Source organism: Schistocerca cancellata, chromosome 1, assembly GCF_023864275.1.
Source record: "Schistocerca cancellata isolate TAMUIC-IGC-003103 chromosome 1, iqSchCanc2.1, whole genome shotgun sequence".
Classification (NCBI taxonomy): Eukaryota; Metazoa; Arthropoda; class Insecta; order Orthoptera; family Acrididae; genus Schistocerca; species Schistocerca cancellata.
In genome coordinates this window covers 819,167,257-819,186,979 of record NC_064626.1, presented here as the reverse complement: position 1 = coordinate 819,186,979, position 19,723 = coordinate 819,167,257, and the positions used below count along the sequence as shown (strand labels likewise).

At 44.3% G+C, this 19,723-nt stretch overlaps 1 protein-coding gene across 1 annotated transcript in view; it reads left to right on the top strand.

Annotated features, from left to right (window-relative positions):
* The window catches only part of LOC126188302 (uncharacterized), a 270,067-nt gene that overhangs the window by 227,922 nt on the left and 22,422 nt on the right, over nt 1-19,723 (top strand). The window contains exons 9-11 of the mRNA XM_049929898.1: nt 477-1,009; nt 1,775-1,994; nt 7,470-7,665. Coding sequence (XP_049785855.1) covers nt 477-1,009; nt 1,775-1,994; nt 7,470-7,665 — 949 coding nt within the window. The remainder of the gene's footprint in view (nt 1-476; nt 1,010-1,774; nt 1,995-7,469; nt 7,666-19,723) is intronic.

Sequence of the window (19,723 nt, the reverse complement as noted above, 5' to 3'; positions counted from 1 at the left end):
TACGGTACCTACTGGCCTTAATTTACATTAATTTCTTCCATCTCATCATTTATTCATGGTAACGACTACTTTCTTCAGTCCATTTTAGTTTTCTACATCTTTCATTTTCTTCCAGTCCCCAATAGTCTATCTTTCCTTCTCTAACCGCCCACTGAGTGTCCCCTGACCTGTGGTTCTGGATGACTTTCCTAAAGCCTACTCCTTTTCCTAAACCTCTCAAGTCCTTTTCCTTCACCCCTCTTCCTTCCCTTTCAACCCTTCTGCCAGAAAGGCTCCAATCTATCTACCCAATTACATTATATTTATATATAAAATTGATACCTTCAATTTGAACTTAAGAAAAAGGTACATAGGTGGCATCAGGGTACACGAAGTGTTTGTCATAATAATTACTACATTTCTGACACCAAAACAGCAGTTGTTCATGTTATTGTTATTGTTTTGACACTCCAATTAATTGTAAAAATCTTTTGTAGGCAATATCTGTTGGCTGTGGCCCAGACTCTGGAGGCAACACGGGATATGTGTACAACAATACATCAAGATTCGGATCAAGTAGCACAGACAGGAATGTTAATTATCGTTTAAATGGCAATGCAAATGATGCAGTAATGAAAAATGTACAAAGTAGTGGAAGTGGTGCAAATCATGTTACTTTGAACTGTGCAAGAAATTCATCATTTTCCAATTCTGCTGCAAACTTCAACAGCTTGCTGACACAATCTTCAGCAATAGAAAATGCAAACTATTTAAATACTGACAATCGTGCAGCTAATTTCCATCCATTCCAGTATGGAAATGCATCTCTAACATTGCATCAAATGATTCCACCTCCACCACTGGATGGAACAACGTATCCTCCAGAATTTTGCACTGAATTATTAAAAGCAAGGGCAAATCTTGGTTATCTTACCACATCGGGACCTGTCGGACCAGATGGGCTGCCAGTATTTGATGTACCTGGATTATTTGGAATTCCTTCACATGTTTACGGTTTTCGATCAGTTCGGTGAGTTTTGTGTGTAATATAGCTACACAGAACATTTGCAATATATAGATAGATAGATATATCTAAAAACAAAGATGATGAGACTTAACAAACAAAAGCGCTGGCGGGTCGATAGACACACAAACATACACACAAAATTCAAGCTTTCGCAACAAACGGTTGCTTCGTCAGGAAAGAGGGAAGGAGAGGGAAAGACGAAAGGATGTGGGTTTTAAGGGAGAGGGTAAGGAGTCATTCCAATCCCGGGAGCAGAAAGACTTACCTTAGGGGGAAAAAAGGACAGGTATACACTCGCACACACACACACACACACACACACACACACACATATCCATCCGCATATACACCAATACGTCACCACCACACACCACCATACCACCATGTCACATATTGGTGTATATGCGGATGGATATGTGTGTGTGTGCGAGTGTATACCTGTCCTTTTTTCCCCCCTAAGGTAAGTCTTTCTGCTCCCGGGATTGGAATGACTCCTTACCCTCTCCCTTAAAACCCATATCCTTTCGTCTTTCCCTCTCCTTCCCTCTTTCCTGACGAAGCAACCGTTTGTTGCGAAAGCTTGAATTTTGTGTGTATGTTTGTGTCTGTATGTGTGTCTATCGACCTGCCAGCGCTTTTGTTTGGTAAGTCTCATCATCTTTGTTTTTAGATATATTTTCCCATGTGGAATGTTTCCCTCTATTATATAAATAGATAGATAGATAAATAGATGTTTGTTTGTTAAGAAATAATAACATTAATTTTCAGGCGAAGTGGACCCTCAAGCGAGCTTCATCTGCGCTTAGAAGAGTGCTATGATCAATTTAAGAGCTTGGAAAAGGAACGAAAGAAAACAGAAGCAGATTTAGCACGGCACAACCCAGGGAAAAAAGTATCTTCAGCTAATAATATACCTGTACCTCGATTACCACCAACACCTTCAAGAGTTGATCGACTAATAATTGATCAGCTTCGTGAACATGCAAGGGTATAGCATATATTTATTAGAATTTATAATAATTAATATTTGTATAGTGTTTATATTCACTGCAAGGCGCACTATGGTGCGTGGTAGGTAGTAATGCCTGCAAGTGTAAAAAAAGGAATAAATGAAGGGAAGATATTTGCAGTGGTACACAGAAAACATATATACAGTGTTAGTCAAAAAGAACATTACAGCTTTGGAATGATGTCAAAATTAATTGAGATAACTTACAGAATCGGTAGATGTCATTTCATACCAAGTTCGATTCACACAGTGCATCAGTACGCCACCTGGATCACCAGGGTAGTGCACAGTTAAAATGGCTACTTTCAATGGTGCGGTGCGTGCTCCCTGTGTATTTTTATTTCATGTAACAAGCTCTGCAGCAAATGTTCGGCATAAATTTTGCTTCGAATATGCTAAAGAACCTCCAAGCAGGCCTTCAATTTACTCCCAGCACAATAATTTGTCAAGACGGGTTGTACACTGTGATTGATAAATCACCAAGTCGCCCAGGATGTGGTGGTGATCAAGTCTAACGCGTTAGAGAGAGCTTTGTCCACACTCCACAAAAATCAACACGATGTGCATCTCGTGAGACTGGAATTCCACAAAAGACTGTTTGGTAAGTACTGCGATTGCTTCCGAGTCGATTGATTGGGTGTGAACGGCTAGTCACACGACCACCTCACTCCCCAGACTTGACACCACTGGATTTCTTTCTCTGGGGTTTCATTAAAGACTATATGTATGTTCCTCCCCCAACCAAATGATGTAGCCAACCTGCCCAATTTGCTGCAACAAGTGAGTGAAGAAATTGATTACCCTTGGGATGTTTGCCGAAGTAATCGCATCGAACCAAAATGACACTTGACACTTTTATGTGAAACTCGAAGTTGTTTGCTACAAAATGACACATGTTCCGATTTTGAAAGTTATCTCAATAAATTTCTATATCATTCCAAAGTTGTACAGTCATTTTTCACTCACTCTGTATACTGGATCATTATCTTTTGAGGTAAGTGTATTTTATTTAGATGCTTCAATGTGAAAAGTTAAAAATCATATGCACATACACAATATTTGCTTTTTAGTATTCTCAGCCAAATTTGGAGTTTGGTATTACTGTGAATATAGTACTTTTTCTCTGTTCAAATTATGATTCGTTTTCCACAACAAAAAGACTCATAAGTGAGATTGTTTTCCACCAGAATAGAATTTGTATTGAAATATGGCTGTGATTCAAGAGACCTCTTACCATAAATTACAGTTGTTTTAAAGGATGTTTGTCTGTTTTCAACATATTATGCATGTTGCTTCATGGAGGTAGTGCATTTAAATTGTGCAAATTTGTATAATTCTAACAATATTGTGGAACTGTGGCTCTGCCTTGATGCAGAACACTTTTACTGTACCTTCATGTTTTCACAGCACAAAGACTTCCATAAAATTTTGGACATGCAGCCGCATAAATTCAGCTTCTTCTTCTTCTTCTTCTTCTTCTTCTTCTTCTGATATTTCAGCTGAATACCATCCAGCCATCTTCAGAGTGAGGCAAGGTGACTAATGCTCAAGTACTTTGGCTGCATACACAGTGGTTTGCTGCTTGAGCATTAGTCACCTTGGCTCACTCTGAAGATGGCTGGACAGTATTCAGGTGAAGTATTGGAAGATGAAGCTGAATTTATGCGGCTGCATGCGTAATTTTTTTTTCTCACAAACTAGTTTTATCTGCAATATCGCCATCATTAGTGGGTTTCAGCAACAATATCGCCATCATCAGTGGGTTTTTCTTTATCCTAAAACTTGTAAAATTAGCATAGTTATAAACATTACAAAACATTATTACATGTGTACTGTTTGGTCCCAAATATTGTATTCTTTGAATAGTTTTATAATACCGTTTTTATGTGTAAGTCATAACGTGGGTTCTTCGTTTCTTGCAATTATTTCCAGCATATTCTCTGTCTTTTTGTTGTCATTTATCTGGCATCCAGCATATCATCTGCAACTATATTTGTGGCTGTTATTAACAAATATGAAAAAGTGAAATTACGTTCATCAGCTTTATACTATTGGGAATTGTGGTCATGTTGCAGATATAGTTTTGGTCTGCACTAGGTTGTCACATAATTCGATATCTATTGATGTTCATTGGTCAGCTTACAGTTACTTTCAAACACAGAAAAAAATAACTTTTACACTCTGATCTTAATTCAAAACATCATCATCTCACTTTTCACGGATGTCATGAGAATGTATTGCGTGATGCCAGAAGGTTTTGAAAATTGTAACTGAAGTTCTGATGACTTCTGTTTCTTATTTATGTCTCTGTGTGTGCTGGGGGAGTTATTGTGTTTGTGGGTGGTAGCTTTGTCACATCTGTTCGAGAACCTCTTAGTGCCATGTCTTCATTTGTAAAGTCTGGTTACTCCCTAAGATTTTTTTTAAAACGTTGAATGGCATTTGATGGGTTCTACTAAACATTGTGTTGGAAAATGCCTGTATGAGCAAAACGTCACTATGATGAATGCAAAATAAAGGGATATTTCAGTCCTACCAATGACAGCCAGTGCAGCACAGTGTTACTGTTCAGAAATGTTGTGGTCCTTGTGGATCCTATTAAAACTAAAGCAATATTCTAAGTGTGATAGTTTGCTTTCCCGATCTGTTCGTCCTTGAAATCTTTATTTTATTTAGTGTTACATAATCCAATCTATTCTTAACATTTAAATGCAAACATGTGAACATATTTACCTTTTCATCCTGTCCGCATTCAATAGTGAAGTATCTCTAACCATCATCATTTAATACTCGGTAACACCTTCAATTAATGAGGATGTTGTAGAACTAACTGTCTTTACTGCCAGAAGCAGTTGGTATATTCACAGCCTCTTTGTCTTGTTTCATTGTTCTCCACAATGTTAGTTCCATCTTATTTTCCAGTATAACTGTTCGTACTATGCAGAGTGTCAACATTAAATTTAAATGCTGCTGAAAAACCCTGAGTTTTTCAATGGTATAAAGCATCTTCTCCTTTAGATATCACTACATTAGTGCCTCTTAGGCTGAGCCACTTGTGATAAGGGAAACAGAAGATTAAAAAACTCGGGACATAATTCCTCACTAAAATACAAATTGAATGAAAATCCATTCATAATGGAGATTTGGCTGTGCAATATGCTAATGTTTGACTTGGCCTGTATTACTATTCTTATGCTTTGGCTTGAATGTATCAAATTTTATTTTGGATGGACTCTACCTTTATTTCACCAATAATTCAAAAGGTGTACTAGAAAGGGAAAGAGTGGGTTAGGAATCGCATATCGCTTATTTTTAAAATAATAGAGGAATTTTATCGCATTCAATGGAGAGACTATTTTGTGCATTCATGATAGATCCTATTTCAGCTGTATGTTTTGATGCATATAGACTGATTTTTGTACTTGCAAGGAGTCATGTAATCATTGATTTCTCAGTTAATACACAGGATACATGGAGTGATAAAATGTTATTAAAAATGTTACTGCCTATTCGTGATACGACAGCAGTCGCACTTTAAGGAATATTGCAATAATTATTTTCTCTTGTTGTGTAATATTTATTTTGTCAGTCTTTGCAAGCTGTGTTACCTCACATTAGCTTCACGTAGTGTTTCCTAATTCGACAAGTATGATCTTTAGAGCACCAGAAAGGGATAATGAATGATCCTTATCCAAGGGAAACAAACTTTCTACAAGAATATGTTCTAATATTACTTTTGTGTCTGTTGTGCAATAACTGTTTCTAGACATGCAGATGACATAAGTTTTCTGTAGGTTATGTGAAGTTTTATATTTTTAGTCTTCAGTTTTTTAGTGAAAAAGAACAGTTTTGTTGTGATATTTCTATGTAAATAATGTTTAACTTGAATTAACTGGTGGAATGTTGGTGTTTTTTTTTTTAATTAGCTAACATTTTTCTACATAATATTAGAGCATATTTTTCTAGGAAAGAAAACGTTCTCTTAAGCAGGTCTGCTTGTTCAGAATGGGTGACCGCAAAACCATGCCTAGGTATAAAAATTTTGTTAATCTATCTGATGTTTAGGCTGTCTTTCCAAAAGTATTTAGTGACCTGCCAAGCATAGAGTTAAGAAGGTTTTCGTGACCTGCCAAGCATAGAGTTAAGAAGGTTTTCAAGTTACCTATGTTTTTTACCTGATATTCTCCCTTTATACACACTCATCTGATCAAAAGTATCCGGACACCCCATATCACACGGAATTGACCCCTAGCTGTCAGAAGAGACAGACGAGCTAGCGTAACAGGAGTCAGGGACTATTGTGTTGTCAGTAGAAAAGCAGTAAGACCAAAATGGATCAGTTAGGAGAGCTCAGTGACTTCAGACGTGAGCTAGTCTTCTCAGTGGAGGGACAAATCCATTAGGGACCTTTCAACCCTTCCAAAGCAGTCCAAGTTGACTGTTGGTGATGTGAAATTGAAGTGGAAACATAAAGGAGTAACCACAACTAAACCAAGAATAGGCACACGTTATTTACTGACAGACAAGGATTATTGAGGATTGGGCAGAGTGGTTGTAAGAAATCACATGGAATCAGTGAAAGCTCTCACTGTCAAGTTCTGAAGTACTACCAAAAGTCCAGCTAGTACAATGACGGTGTGTATGGACTGTACAATGTTCGAGTAGCTCCTCATAAGCCACACATTTCTGTAACCGATTGTAAGTGATGCTTGAGGTGTTTGTAAGAGTGATGTGTCAGGACTGTGGATTACTGGAATCAAGTGGTTTGGTGTGATGTATCACAACATGTTCTGTGGTAATGCAATGCCTGGAGAAATTCATATGTCATCATGTGCAGTGCCAGCAGTGAAGTATGGAGGAGGTGGTGTTAAGGTATGAGGGTGTTTTTTATGGTTAGTGTGTGACCTTATTGTGCATAATAAAAAACTGGATGCAGAAGAATATTGCACTGCATACAGCAGAGGAACGTTTTGAAGATCATTGTTACATCAGCGTGATAGTGCAACCTGTTGTGAAGCAGAATCTAGGAGGCAGTAGATTGTGGACAGCAACATTACTGTAATGGTCTGGCATGCCCAGAGTCCTGCCCAAAACCCAATTGAACATCTCTGGGATGAGTTAGGACAACGACTTCTCTCAATACCCTAGTGTCCAACATAGTTGCCTTCTCTGGATTTGGCTCTAAGGGGAGAATGGGCTGCCATTTCTCCACAGACATTCAGGCACCTCATTGAAAGTGTCCTCGGCAGAGTTCAAGCCATCATAAAGTCGAAGGGTGGACACACCCATGTAAATGCCCATTAATAGGTGCCCGGGTACTTGGGTTCAGATAGTGTAATTGCCCAAGTACATACACATGTGCTTTGTTACTTCTTGTCTATTAGTTTCCATTTGATATCATTGTTAATGTTATGGTATAGTTAGTAATGCTGCCCATGACTTCCATTTCATTAGGTAATAACACTCATTGCAAAAATGGAACGTCTTCGTGGTGAAGCTGTTCACTCAAATATTCATGCATCAATGGAGGCATGGCTTGAAGCAATAAAGAAAGTACAGTCACGCCGTCGAGATGAAATAATTAATTCTACGAACCGCCATCACAGTTTTGTAGCAGGGATTCCCACTCCACGAATTCAAGAAGACAAAGGTATATTTTATATTCTTTTAATTATAGTATGCTTCTGGGAAATTTGATGAATGTTCTCATGTAATAAAGGAAACAAGGTTTACAAATAAAATACCTTTACTGGCCTTCAAAATACCATTAACTGCAACTCTCCCCTGACATCAGGTGTAAAGCTGTTGGAAACTGTCAGTAAACACTTATTGTGGAATCGCTCGAAGCACCGTGGTCGTGCACTGTGTTGGATATATACACCACCACAGGAAATGAAACTTGGTGGTACCACTGTGATCCAGAGACCAAGCAACAATGGCATGATTGTCTTCCCTGCCTCCCGTAGGTAGAAATTTATGACGGGTCATGATCTCACTCGTGATAAAGGTGATTAACATATCTTAGCATGTCTTAGTCTGGGATGTTGTCAGCTGACTTGAGGATGGCGAATAAGACAATGAACACCATGCCACTGACTGTCGCTTAGTCTCTGGGTCATGCAGCAGGTTGCATCTCCTGTAATGCTACTACATAAAGTAATCCTCTAACCATGAACATTTTGCTTCTGTTTCTTGAATGACAGCAACTGAGTCAGAACTCAATTTATTTCTGATCTTTACCAAAGTTTACCCATTTCATCCTTTCAGCAAGCTATGGATAGGTGCAAGTATAAGATTGGAATATCAATGTTGTGTTTGTGCCTGTCTAAAACCTGCTGTAGGTGATTTTTAATCTGGAGAACCTTGTTTGTCGTTAAGATGTTGAGAGAGAGAGAGAGAGAGAGAATTTTTGAGGAATATGCATTGTTCATCGCCTGAAGTGGCCAGTATGGTAATCATTTACATCATCCAGTTGCGTAATTACAAGAAAAAAAATTTTCTATTTTTCTCTTGGGGAAAAAAAAGGATAAAAATTATCCAGAGAGCATAAGTACAGCTTATATCATACTAAAACAAATTTCACAGTTACCTCTTCCACTCTTTCTTTATCCTAACATTGGATTATCCAGAGAGCATAAGTACAGCTTATATCATACTAAAACAAATTTCACAGTTACCTCTTCCACTCTTTCTTTATCCTAACATTGGTGACATAATCATCATTGCCAGGGAAAAACTACTGTCAAAGTATCCTGAATATACTAATTGGAAATAGCAACTGGATATCTGTATTGAGAGAAGTGAGTGGGAAAATTGTATTCTTGTTTCAAACAATGGGAAATCCAGGATGGGATATGAAAATATTATTAAAAGGATAGTTACTACTCGCCATATTGTGGAGATGCTGAGTCACAGATGGGCACAACAAAAAGACTGTCAAAAAGTAAGCTTTCAGCTAAGGCCTTCTTCGGAAATAGACAATGTACTCGCATGCACGTTCTCTCACACACACGTCCTCAGTCTCCAGTTGCTAAGGCCAGACTGCGAGCAGGAGTGCATGATGAGAGAAGCAGCTGGGTAGTGGGGGTAAGGGGGAGTTTGGGGTGAGGAGGGGGAGGAATAGCAGGGTAGTAGTGGGGGCCGTAAAATGCTGCTTGTGGGAGCATGCAGGGACAAGGTGGAGAAAGGGTAGGGCAATCAGGTGCAGTTGGGAGGTTAGATGGTGGACGGGGGATGTTAGCAAAAAAGAAGAGAAGTAAAAAGACTGTGGGTCTGTTGGTAGAATAGAGAGCTGTGTTGTGCTGGAATGGGAACAGGGAAGGGGCTAGATGTGTAAGGACAATGACTAACAAAGGATGAGGGCTAGAGAAATGTAGGATATATTGCAGGGAGAGTTCCAGCCTGTGCAATTCAGAAAAGCTGGTGTTGGTGGAAACAAACCATGTGGCATAGGCAGTGAAGCAGCCCTTGAAATGAAGAATGTCCTATTAGGCAGCATGCTCAGAACTAGGTGGTCCAGCTGTTTCTTGGCCACAGTTTGGTGGTGGCCATTCATGACGGCAAATAGCTTGTTGGTAGTCATGCTAATGTCAAATGCAGCACAGTGGTTGCAGTTTAGCTTGTAGATCACGTGGCTGGTTTCACAGGTAGCCCTGCATTTAGTGGGATAGATGATGCTTGTAAGCAGACTGGATTAGGTGGTGGTGGGATGATGTATGGGACAGGTGTTGCATCTAGGTCTGTTACAGGGCTGAGCCATGAGGCTAGGGGTAGGGGGCAGTGGTTGTGTAAGGATGAAGAGGTATATTATGTAAGTTCAGTGGGCAGCTGAATACACTGTGTGAGGGGTGGGAAGGATTGTGGGTAGAACATTCCTCATTTCAGAGCACGGTGAGAAGTAGTCAAAACCCTGGATGAGGATATGATTCAGTTGCTCCAGTCCTGGAGGGTAGTGAGTCATGTGGGACATGCTCCTCTGTGGCCGGATGGAGGGACTTTGGGAGGTGGGGGGTGACTGGAGAGAGAAGGCATGGTAGGAGATTGGGAGGTTAATTACGGTCTCTGAAGGCCTACGTGAGACGCTTGGTATATGTCAAAAGGGGCCTCTTTGTCACTACAAATGCGACGGCCCTGGGAGGCTAGGCTTAATGGAAGGGTCGTCTTGGTACGGAATGGCTGACAGCTGTCAAAGTGGAGGTATTGCTGGTGGTTGGTAGGTTTGATATGTACAGAGGTACTGATGTAGCCATCTTTGAGGTGAAGATCAACATTGAGGAAGATAGCTTGTTGGGTTGAGTAGGACCAGGTGAAGTGGCTTGTTGGATTAAGTAGGACCAGGTGAAGTATATGGGGAAGAAGGTGTTGGGGTTCTGGAGGAATGTGGATAGCGTGCCTTCACCCTCAATCCACCCCCTGCGGGTCCGGGGATTAGAATAGGCCCGAGGTATTCCTGCCTGTCGTAAGAGGTGACTAAAAGGAGTCCATCCCCCTCACGGGGGTAGTTAGCGCCTGCGTCCGGAGACGGACGGTTCCACGACCTATACTTGTGGTCTTTTTGGTTTTTCACTTCTCGTTTCTTCCTTCCTTTTGTTGGTTCCTTTCTTTGCTCTTCTCCACCTCACTGTCTTCCTTACTCTTTCCCTTGACTTCTCCTTGCCTTCTCATTGCCTTCTCCTTGCCTTCTCATTGCCTTCTTCTCCTTGCCTTCTCATTGCCTTCTTCTCCTTGCCTTCTCATTGCCTTCTTCTCCTTGCCTTCTCATTGCCTTCTTCTCCTTGCCTCCTCTGGTCTCCGCCTCGGTGTTTGAGACAGTCTGTCCTCTTTCTCCCTCTCTCTCTTCTTTTTCCTCTTCTGCCTTCCTCCCTGTGCGTGCCTGAAGGCCGACCCACGCGTACCCGGTGACGGGGTAACGCGTAATTCCCCGCCCTGGGTAGACATGTAAGGCACGCGCGTACCCCCTGGTAAAGGCCAGGCCCGGGGAGGGGTGATTGCCTGAGCTGATACCTTCTGACCATGCCGATTGGTCCGTCCGTCTGTTTCTCGGGAGGTGTGACCTGAGGTGTAAACATTCACCTAAGGCGGGAGTGCCCTCTGAGAGGGTCCCCACAAGGAAGGAGCGCGCCATCGGAGACGCTGGCACTCATGGGGGATTCCTCCACAATGGATTCTACTCCATCTCTCTCGACTTCTGCCCAAAAACGGAAACGTGACCAGCCACCAGTGACAAAAGTACTACCGCCTGCCCCACAGTTCCTCGTCGTTTCTCGATCTGAGGATGGAAAGGATTTTTCCTCTGGCAACCCTTTCGTTATCCAGAAGGGCGTAGATGCCATAGCCGGATCTGTCAAATCTTGTACCAGGTTGCGTAACGGTACCTTATTACTAGAAACTGAGAGTGCCTTTCAGGCACAAAAACTGCTTCGGGCCACACTCCTGTACACGTTCCCTGTCCGGGTGGAGGCCCACCGAACTTTGAATTCGTCTCGTGGTGTAGTCTATACTAGCTCCCTCGACGGATTGACTGACGAGGAGCTTCAATCTTTCCTCGCTGAGCAGGGCGTGACGGCTGTCCATAGGGTCATGAAAAGGGTCAACAATGACCTTGTACCGACCCGGACACTTTTCTTGACCTTCGATAGTGTTAAGCTGCCATCGCGCATCAAGGCGGGCTACGAGGTTATTTCTGTTCGCCCCTATGTCCCGACACCTACGCACTGCTACCAGTGTCAGCGTTTCAATCACACTCGACAGTCTTGTTCCAATGCGGCTAAATGTGTCACTTGTGGCAGGGATGCCCATGAGGGTGACTGTCCACCTCCGTCTCCTCGTTGTGTGAACTGTCAGGGTGACCATGCCGCATCCTCCCGCGACTGTCCTGTCTATAAGGAAGAACGCTGTATCCAAGAAATTCGGGTCAAAGAGAAAGTGTCCACCTCGGCTGCTCGCAAGCTATTGGCTAGTAGGAAGCCCGCGCTACTCCCAGCGGGGAAATACAGTACTGTCCTCGCCTCTCCTCGGACTACCAGGGAGGTAGCAACCCAGACATGCGATCTGACCTTCAGCACCACGGTCGTCCGTTCGGCCAGTGCTAAGATCGCGCGGTCGACGTCTCCTCTTCCTCCCATCACCCCACAGACACCAGCCCCTTCATCAGCTTCTGCTAAGACGAAGACCCCGAAGTCAGATGCATGGGCCTTCAAGAAGGAACATCCCGTGCAGACTTCCTACGTACCTCAACCTCCCAGCCTTCGACCGGTACTTCCACCAAACGTCCTTCCAAAAAGGCTCATAGGAAGCACAGTTCGCCTTCTCCGCCACGGCGCATTTCTTCTCCTGCGCCACCCAGCGGTTGCCGCCCCAGGCCGTCATCCGTTTCGCCTGGCCGCACCGCTGGTAGCCGTACATCTGGCCGTTCGCCAGCGGAGGAAGCTCCCCCTCCCGGCCATCCTCCCGAGATGGCCGATGAACCTATAGACCCTGTCCGTCTACTGATAGCGGCGGCAGTGCTCGCTCGAAGCCAGGCCCTCAGCGGCCTTCGAGGTGACCCCTTCTTTCATCTTCCTTTTCTTACGATGGCACTTATTCACTGGAATATTCGCAGCGTCCGCTCGTCGTAGCCCTCCAGGAAACGAAGCTACGCCCATGCGATCAAATTGCCTTGGCACACTACACCTCTGTGCGTTTTGACCTACCCTCTGTGGTAGGTATCCCAGCTCATGGAGGGGTTGTGTTGCTGGTCCGGGATGATATTTACTACGATCCCATCACGTTGCACACCGGCCTGCAGGCAGTTGCCATCCGCATTACTCTCCCCACTTTTACGTTTTCCTTTTGTACCGTTTACACTCCATCGTCATCTGCCGTTACCAGGGCAGACATGATGCAACTTATTGCTCAGCTACCTGCACCATTTTTGTTAACTGGAGACTTCAATGCCCACCATCCCCTTTGGGGCTCTCCAGCATCCTGCCCGAGGGGCTCCTTGTTAGAAGACCTTTTCAACCAGCTCAATCTTGTCTGCCTCAATACTGGCGCCCCTACTTTTCTTTCGGACACATCTCACACCTATTCCCATTTAGACCTCTCTATATGTACTCCCCAACTTGCACGCCGGTTTGAGTGGTATGCACTTTCTGATACATATTCGAGCGACCACTTCCCGTGTGTTATCCATCTCCTGCAGCATACCCCCTCTCCGTGCTCCTCTAGTTGGACCATCTCCAAGGCAGACTGGGGGCTCTTCTCTTCCAGGGCGACCTTTCAGGATCAAACCTTCACAAGCTGCGATCGTCAGGTCGCACACCTCACGGAAGTCATTCTCGCTGCTGCTGAATATTCCATCCCTCACCCTACTTCTTCTCCACGTCGCGTACCGGTCCCCTGGTGGACCGCAGCATGTAGAGACGCTTTACGTGCTCGTCGACGTGCTTTACGCACATTTAAACGCCACCCTACAGTGGCGAATTGTATCAATTATAAACGATTACGTGCTCAGTGTCGTCGTATTATCAAAGAAAGCAAGAAAGCCAGCTGGGCTGCTTTCACAAGCACCTTCAACAGTTTTACTCCTTCTTCTGTTGTCTGGGGTAGCCTGCGCCACTATCTGGCACTAAGGTCCGCTCACCAGTTTCTGGCTTGAAGGTCGCAAATGACGTCCTTGTGGCCCCTGAGGCTGTCTCCAATGCCTTCAGCCGCTTTTTCGCAGAGGTTTCGAGCTCCGCTCATTACCACCCTGCCTTCCTCCCCCGCAAACAGGCAGAGGAGGCTAGGCCAGCTAACTTCCGCTCCTCGAATTGTGAAAGTTATAATGCCCCATTCACTATGCGGGAACTCGAAAACGCACTTGGCCAATCACGGTCCTCCGCTCCAGGGCCTGATTCTATTCATATTCAGATGCTGAAGAACCTTTCTCCTGCGGGTAAAGGTTTTCTTCTTCGTACATACAATCGCATCTGGATTGAGGGACATGTTCTCGCATGCTGGCGCGAGTCTATTGTTGGCCCGATTCCTAAGCCGGGGAAGGACAAGCACTTGCCTTCCAGTTATCGACCTATCTCGCTTACCAGCTGTGTCTGTAAAGTGATGGAGCGAATGGTTAACTCTCGATTGGTTTGGCTGCTCGAGTCTCGACGCCTACTTACCAATGTACAATGTGGATTTCGTAGGCGCCGCTCTGCTGTTGACCATCTGGTTACCTTGTCGACCTTCATTATGAATAACTTCTTGCGGAAGCGCCCGACCGCGGCTGTGTTCTTTGATTTGGAGAAGGCTTACGACACCTGTTGGAGGGCGGGCATTCTCCGCACCATGCATACATAGGGGCCTTCGCGGTCGCCTCCCTCTTTTTATTCGTTCTTTTTTAATGGATCGACAGTTCAGGGTACGTGTGGGTTCTGTCCTGTCCGACACCTTTCGCCAGGAGAATGGGGTGCCACAGGGCTCAGTTTTGAGCGTCGCTCTCTTCGCCATCGCGATCAATCCAATAATGGATTGCCTCCCAGCTGATGTATCAGGCTCCCTTTTCGTGGACGATTTTACCATCTATTGCAGCGCGCAGTGTACACGTGTCCTGGAGCGCTGTCTTCAGTGTTCTCTTGACCATCTTTACTCCTGGAGTGTCGCCAATGGCTTCCGTTTTTCTGCCGAGAAGACGGTCTGTATTAACTTCTGGCACTACAAAGAGTTTCTCCCACCGTCCTTACGACTCGGTCCCGTTGCTCTCCCAATCGTGGAGACAACCAAATTTTTAGGCCTTACATTTGACAGGAAACTTAGCTGGTCTCCACATGTGTCATATTTGGCCGCCCGTTGTACCCGTTCTTTAAATGTCCTCCGTGTTCTCAGTGGTATGTCGTGGGGAGCAGATCGAACCGTCCTACTTCGTCTATATCGGTCGATCGTCCGCTCCAAGCTGGATTATGGGAGCTTCGTATACTCCTCTGCACGGCCATCCATCTTACGCCGCCTCAACTCCATACAACATCGGGGTTTACGACTTGCGATCGGAGCATTTTGTACTAGTCCCGTAGAGAGTCTTCATGCTGACGCTGGCGAATTGCCACTCACCTACCGGCGCGATATACTGCTTTGTCGGTATGCCTGTCGGCTACTGTCAATGCCCGACCATCCGTCTTATCGTTCCTTTTTTGACGACTCTCTCGACCGTCAATACGGGTTGTATGTCTCTGCCCTGCTACCCCCTGGAGTTCGCTTTCGTCGCCTCCTTCAACACCTTAATTTTTCACTCCCTGCAACCTTTCGAGTGGGCGAGAGCCACACGTCACCTTGGCTCCAGGCTCAGGTCCGCGTTCACCTTAACCTCAGCTCGCTCCCAAAAGAGGTTACCCCCGGTTTGGTCTACCACTCCCGTTTTTTGGAACTTCGTTCGAAGTTCATCAACATGACTTTCATTTATACAGATGGCTCTAAGACCAATGACGGGGTCGGGTGTTCCTTTATTGTCGGGGCACAAAGTTTCAAATACCGGCTCCATGGCCATTGTTCGGTTTTCACAGCTGAGCTCTTTGCCCTCTACCAGGCTGTTCTTTACATCTGCCGCCAGCGACATTCTGCTTATGTCGTCATCTCCGATTCCCTGAGCGCCATCCAGAGCCTCAGTGATCCGTACCCGGTTCACCCTTTCGTACACCGGATCCAACGCTCTCTTCAGCAGCTGGTGGACGTCGGTTCTCCGGTTAGCTTTATGTGGGTTCCTGGCCATGTCGGTATCCCTGGGAACGAAGCTGCAGATGCCGCGGCCAAGGCTGCGGTCCTCCAGCCTCGGACAGCTTCTTGTTGTGTCCCTTCGTCCGATTTTAGCAGGGTCATTTGTCGGCGCATTTTATCGCTGTGGCATGCCGATTGGGCTGCACTTACAGACAACAAGCTTTGGGCCTTAAAACCTCTTCCCGTGGCTTGGACGTCCTCCTTACGCCCGTCTCGGCGGGAGGAGGTAGTTTTGGCCCGGTTAAGAATTGGACACTGCCGGTTCAGCCATCGCCATCTGCTGACGGCTGCGCCGGCGCCGTTCTGCCCATGTGGGCACTTGCTGACGGTTCGACACATTTTAATGTCCTGTCCAGCTTTTAACACACTGCGCCTAGATCTTAACCTGCCAAGTACTTTCGATGCCATTTTAGCGGATGACCCACGAGCAGTTGCTCGTGTGCTTCGTTTTATCAATTTGACAAACCTCTCTAAGGACATTTGATGATGCTGTTTTTTAATCCTATGCCTGTCCGTCTGTTCTTTATCGTGTTTTCCCTTTTAGTTGTTGTCAACTTGTGCCTCGCGATGCATTCTTAGAGTAGTCAGGGCGCTAATGACCATTGAAGTTGTGCGCCCTAAAACCACAAAAAACAAAAAAAAAAACCTCAATCCAGGTCATGAAGATGTCATTAGTGAATCTGAACCAGATGAGGGGTTTGGGATTCTGGGTGTTTAGGAAGGATTCTTGTAGATGGCTCATGAATAAGTTAGCATAGGGTGGTACTATGCAGATACCCATAGCCACCCTATATTTGTTTGTAGGTGATGTCTTCAAAGGAGAAGTAATTGTGGGTGAGGATATAGTTGGCCATGGGGACTAGGAATGGTGTTATAAGTTTGGACTCCATTGGGCCTTGGGCAAGGTAGTGTTCAATAGCAGTAAGGCCTTGGGCATTAGGGATGTTAGTGTGAAGGGAGGTGACATCAGCCAGTAGTGACTAGCAGGGCACCATGTGGTAAAGGAACATGACCTGTGGAGAGTCAGTAGAGGAAATGGCTTGTATCTTTCATGTTGGAGGATACACCGTGGATAATAGACTGAAGGTGTTGGTGTACAAGGGCAGAGATTCTCTCATTTGGGGGAGGGGCACAGTAACTGGCCGCAGTGGGGCTTCCTGGGAGGTTGGGTTTACGAGCTTAGGAAGCATGTAGAAGGTAGGAGCTCGGGGTTGGTGGGGGTGAGGACAGAGATGGACTCTAGGGCGAGGTTCGGGGATGGGCCTAAGGATTTGAGGAGATGCTGCTGGATTTCTGGAATGGGGCTACTGCGGCAGGGTTTGTAGGTAGATGAATCTGACAGCTGGTGGAGTTCTGCCATGTAATCCTTGCGGTTCGGAAAAACATTGGTTGGGCCTTTTTCAGCAGCAAGATTATCAGGTTTTAGGTGGTGGATTCAGGTTTTATGCATTGTTATCCTCCAACACAGATCCATAGTCCTTCCATCTGCGTCAATACAGAAAAATTTCTTTATCACTAACCAGGACCCAGTCCCACATACCATTGCTGTGTTGTTGCTTGGCTCATGGAATGCTCTCAAATGGGCTTACCATCTCCAGCTGCCACAATCACCTCCATCTGTTCAGTTTCAGCCAATACTTAATGCTTGCCAACATAGTCCTGCGAAACCATATCAATGAGGCCCAAACTGGTAGGAAGGAAGATGTGGGTCAGGATTGGTGAAAATAGATGGAATTGCTTTGTATCTAATGGCCCTTTAAAATGTCTAGAGGGGGATAGCTTGGATACAGTGATCCTTGAGTGGAAAGCCCCTGAACGATAGATTTACAAAACATTTATTGACATCATTGAAGAAGTAGACATCGATATTTAGCACATTCAACAGGATTGCTTGTATCATGATTCCAAATCATGACGTGTTTTACTCAAATTAAAGAAATACATTAACATTATTGATTGGTGGCACTAAGCCAATTAGAAAATTCTAAACAAAACTAGCCTGATTCCTTTAATTACTTCAAGGCACTAGACACACATATTTAAAAAAGAAAAAAAGAAGAAAACAAGGCAATAATAACATACAATGACATCTTAATTAAAGCTAATGGGTACTGTTTCAGATTTGCGAAGTGGACATCCACTGTATTATCAGCCTAAGACAAAACCAACAGCTATTAATGCACATGACTAGATAATAAGTATGCACTACAATGTTTGCTTAAAGCCAAACAGTGTTGTCTTTAAAATTTATTTTTAACTGAGCAAAATATGTAGACTACAAAACATGTACACTAGAGCCTTCAGCAAAGCATAGGTTGTTTAAGGACAATTAGGTTGTGCAAATAAAATTTTTACTCCAAAAAGTCGTAGGAAATGAATGACCTAAAATTTAAATCTCAAATTTAGCAAGTTTTCCAAAGTGATGTGGAATCCAACCCTTTTAAAATTACAAGGCCAATACTGAACCAAGATAAATTAAATCACACATTTTTAGATGTGGAGTATAAATGACTTACTACATGTTAATAGGCCAATTTTCCTTAAGTACTGTTATGTAAGCAACAAGAGTAAAGATAATTTAATTCCGAACCACTGCAACCACTGTGCTGCATTTGACATTAGCATGACTACCAACAAGCTATTTGCCGTCATGAATGGCCACCACCAAACTGTTAGTCATTGTCCTTACACATCTAGCCCCTTCCCTGTTCCCATTCCAGCACAACACAGCTCTCTATTCTACCAACAGACCCACAGTCTTTTTACTTCTTTTTTGCTAACATCCCCCGTCCACCATCTAACCTCGCAACTGCACCTAATTGCCCTACCCTTTCTCCACCTTGTCCCTGCATGCTCCCACAAGCAGCACTTTACTGTCCTCCACTACTACCCTGCTATTCCTCCCCCTCCTCACCCCAAACTCCCCCTTACCACCACTACCCAGCTGCTTCTCTCATCATGCACTCCAGCAGACCTCGACAGCAGACACCAAGGTCTGCTGTACAGGTGTTGTAAACAGCGGCTTCAGTTATTGTGATTGCTTCTCAGTTTTGGTTATTGATAACTTGATACCAGTGTATGCGTTTAATGTGTACAGCACCGAAGATGATCACTATGTGATCAAAAATCAATTGTGATATCAATAGAACATCAATATTACGACCAATGCTGACCTTCCTTTTAATTTAACATATATGGTCGTTGTGGACTCAGCACTCCATGGAGTCGCCAGTCAACAAGTTGTCTGTCTGCATGAAAGGCCATCGACAAACTATGGCCAAGAAACAGCTGTGCCACCCAGCTGCTGAGAACACCACCAAGCACAATGTTCATCATTTCAATGACTGCTTCACAGCCTGTGCCACCCGGATTGTTCCCACCAACACCGGCATTTCTGAACTGCAGAGTTGGGAACACTCACTGTAATATAATCTACATTCCCATGACCCTTCTGGCCTCAAACTTCGTTAGTCACTATCCTTACTCATCTAGTCCCTTCACTGTTTCCATTCTACCACTATACACCCCTCTGTTCCGTCAAGCACTCAGTCTTTTTACTTCTCTCCTTTTCAGCCCCCCCCCCCCCCCCACCCCCAATTCCCAACTGCACCTAACTGTTCTACCCTCTCACTGCCTTGTCCCTGTATGCTCCCACAAGTACCACTTTACCATCCCCCAACCCCTACCATGCTATCCCTTCCCCTCCCTGCTCCAGCCTTGTCCTTATCCATCCGCACCACATGGTTACTTCTCCCATTGTGCACTGTGTGTGTACATATGTTGTCTGTTTCCAATGAAGGCCTTGTTGGCCATAAACTTACTTTCTGACAGTCTTACTGTTGTGCCTATCTGTGACTCAGCATCTTCGCTATATTGTTTCCAAATATTAATGTAACATCTACTTGTAAATTACTGTTATTTTTGTTATTATCTGTCTTTTCTCCAGTTGACTTTTATTCTGTGCAGTTAATTGTTTCCACAGA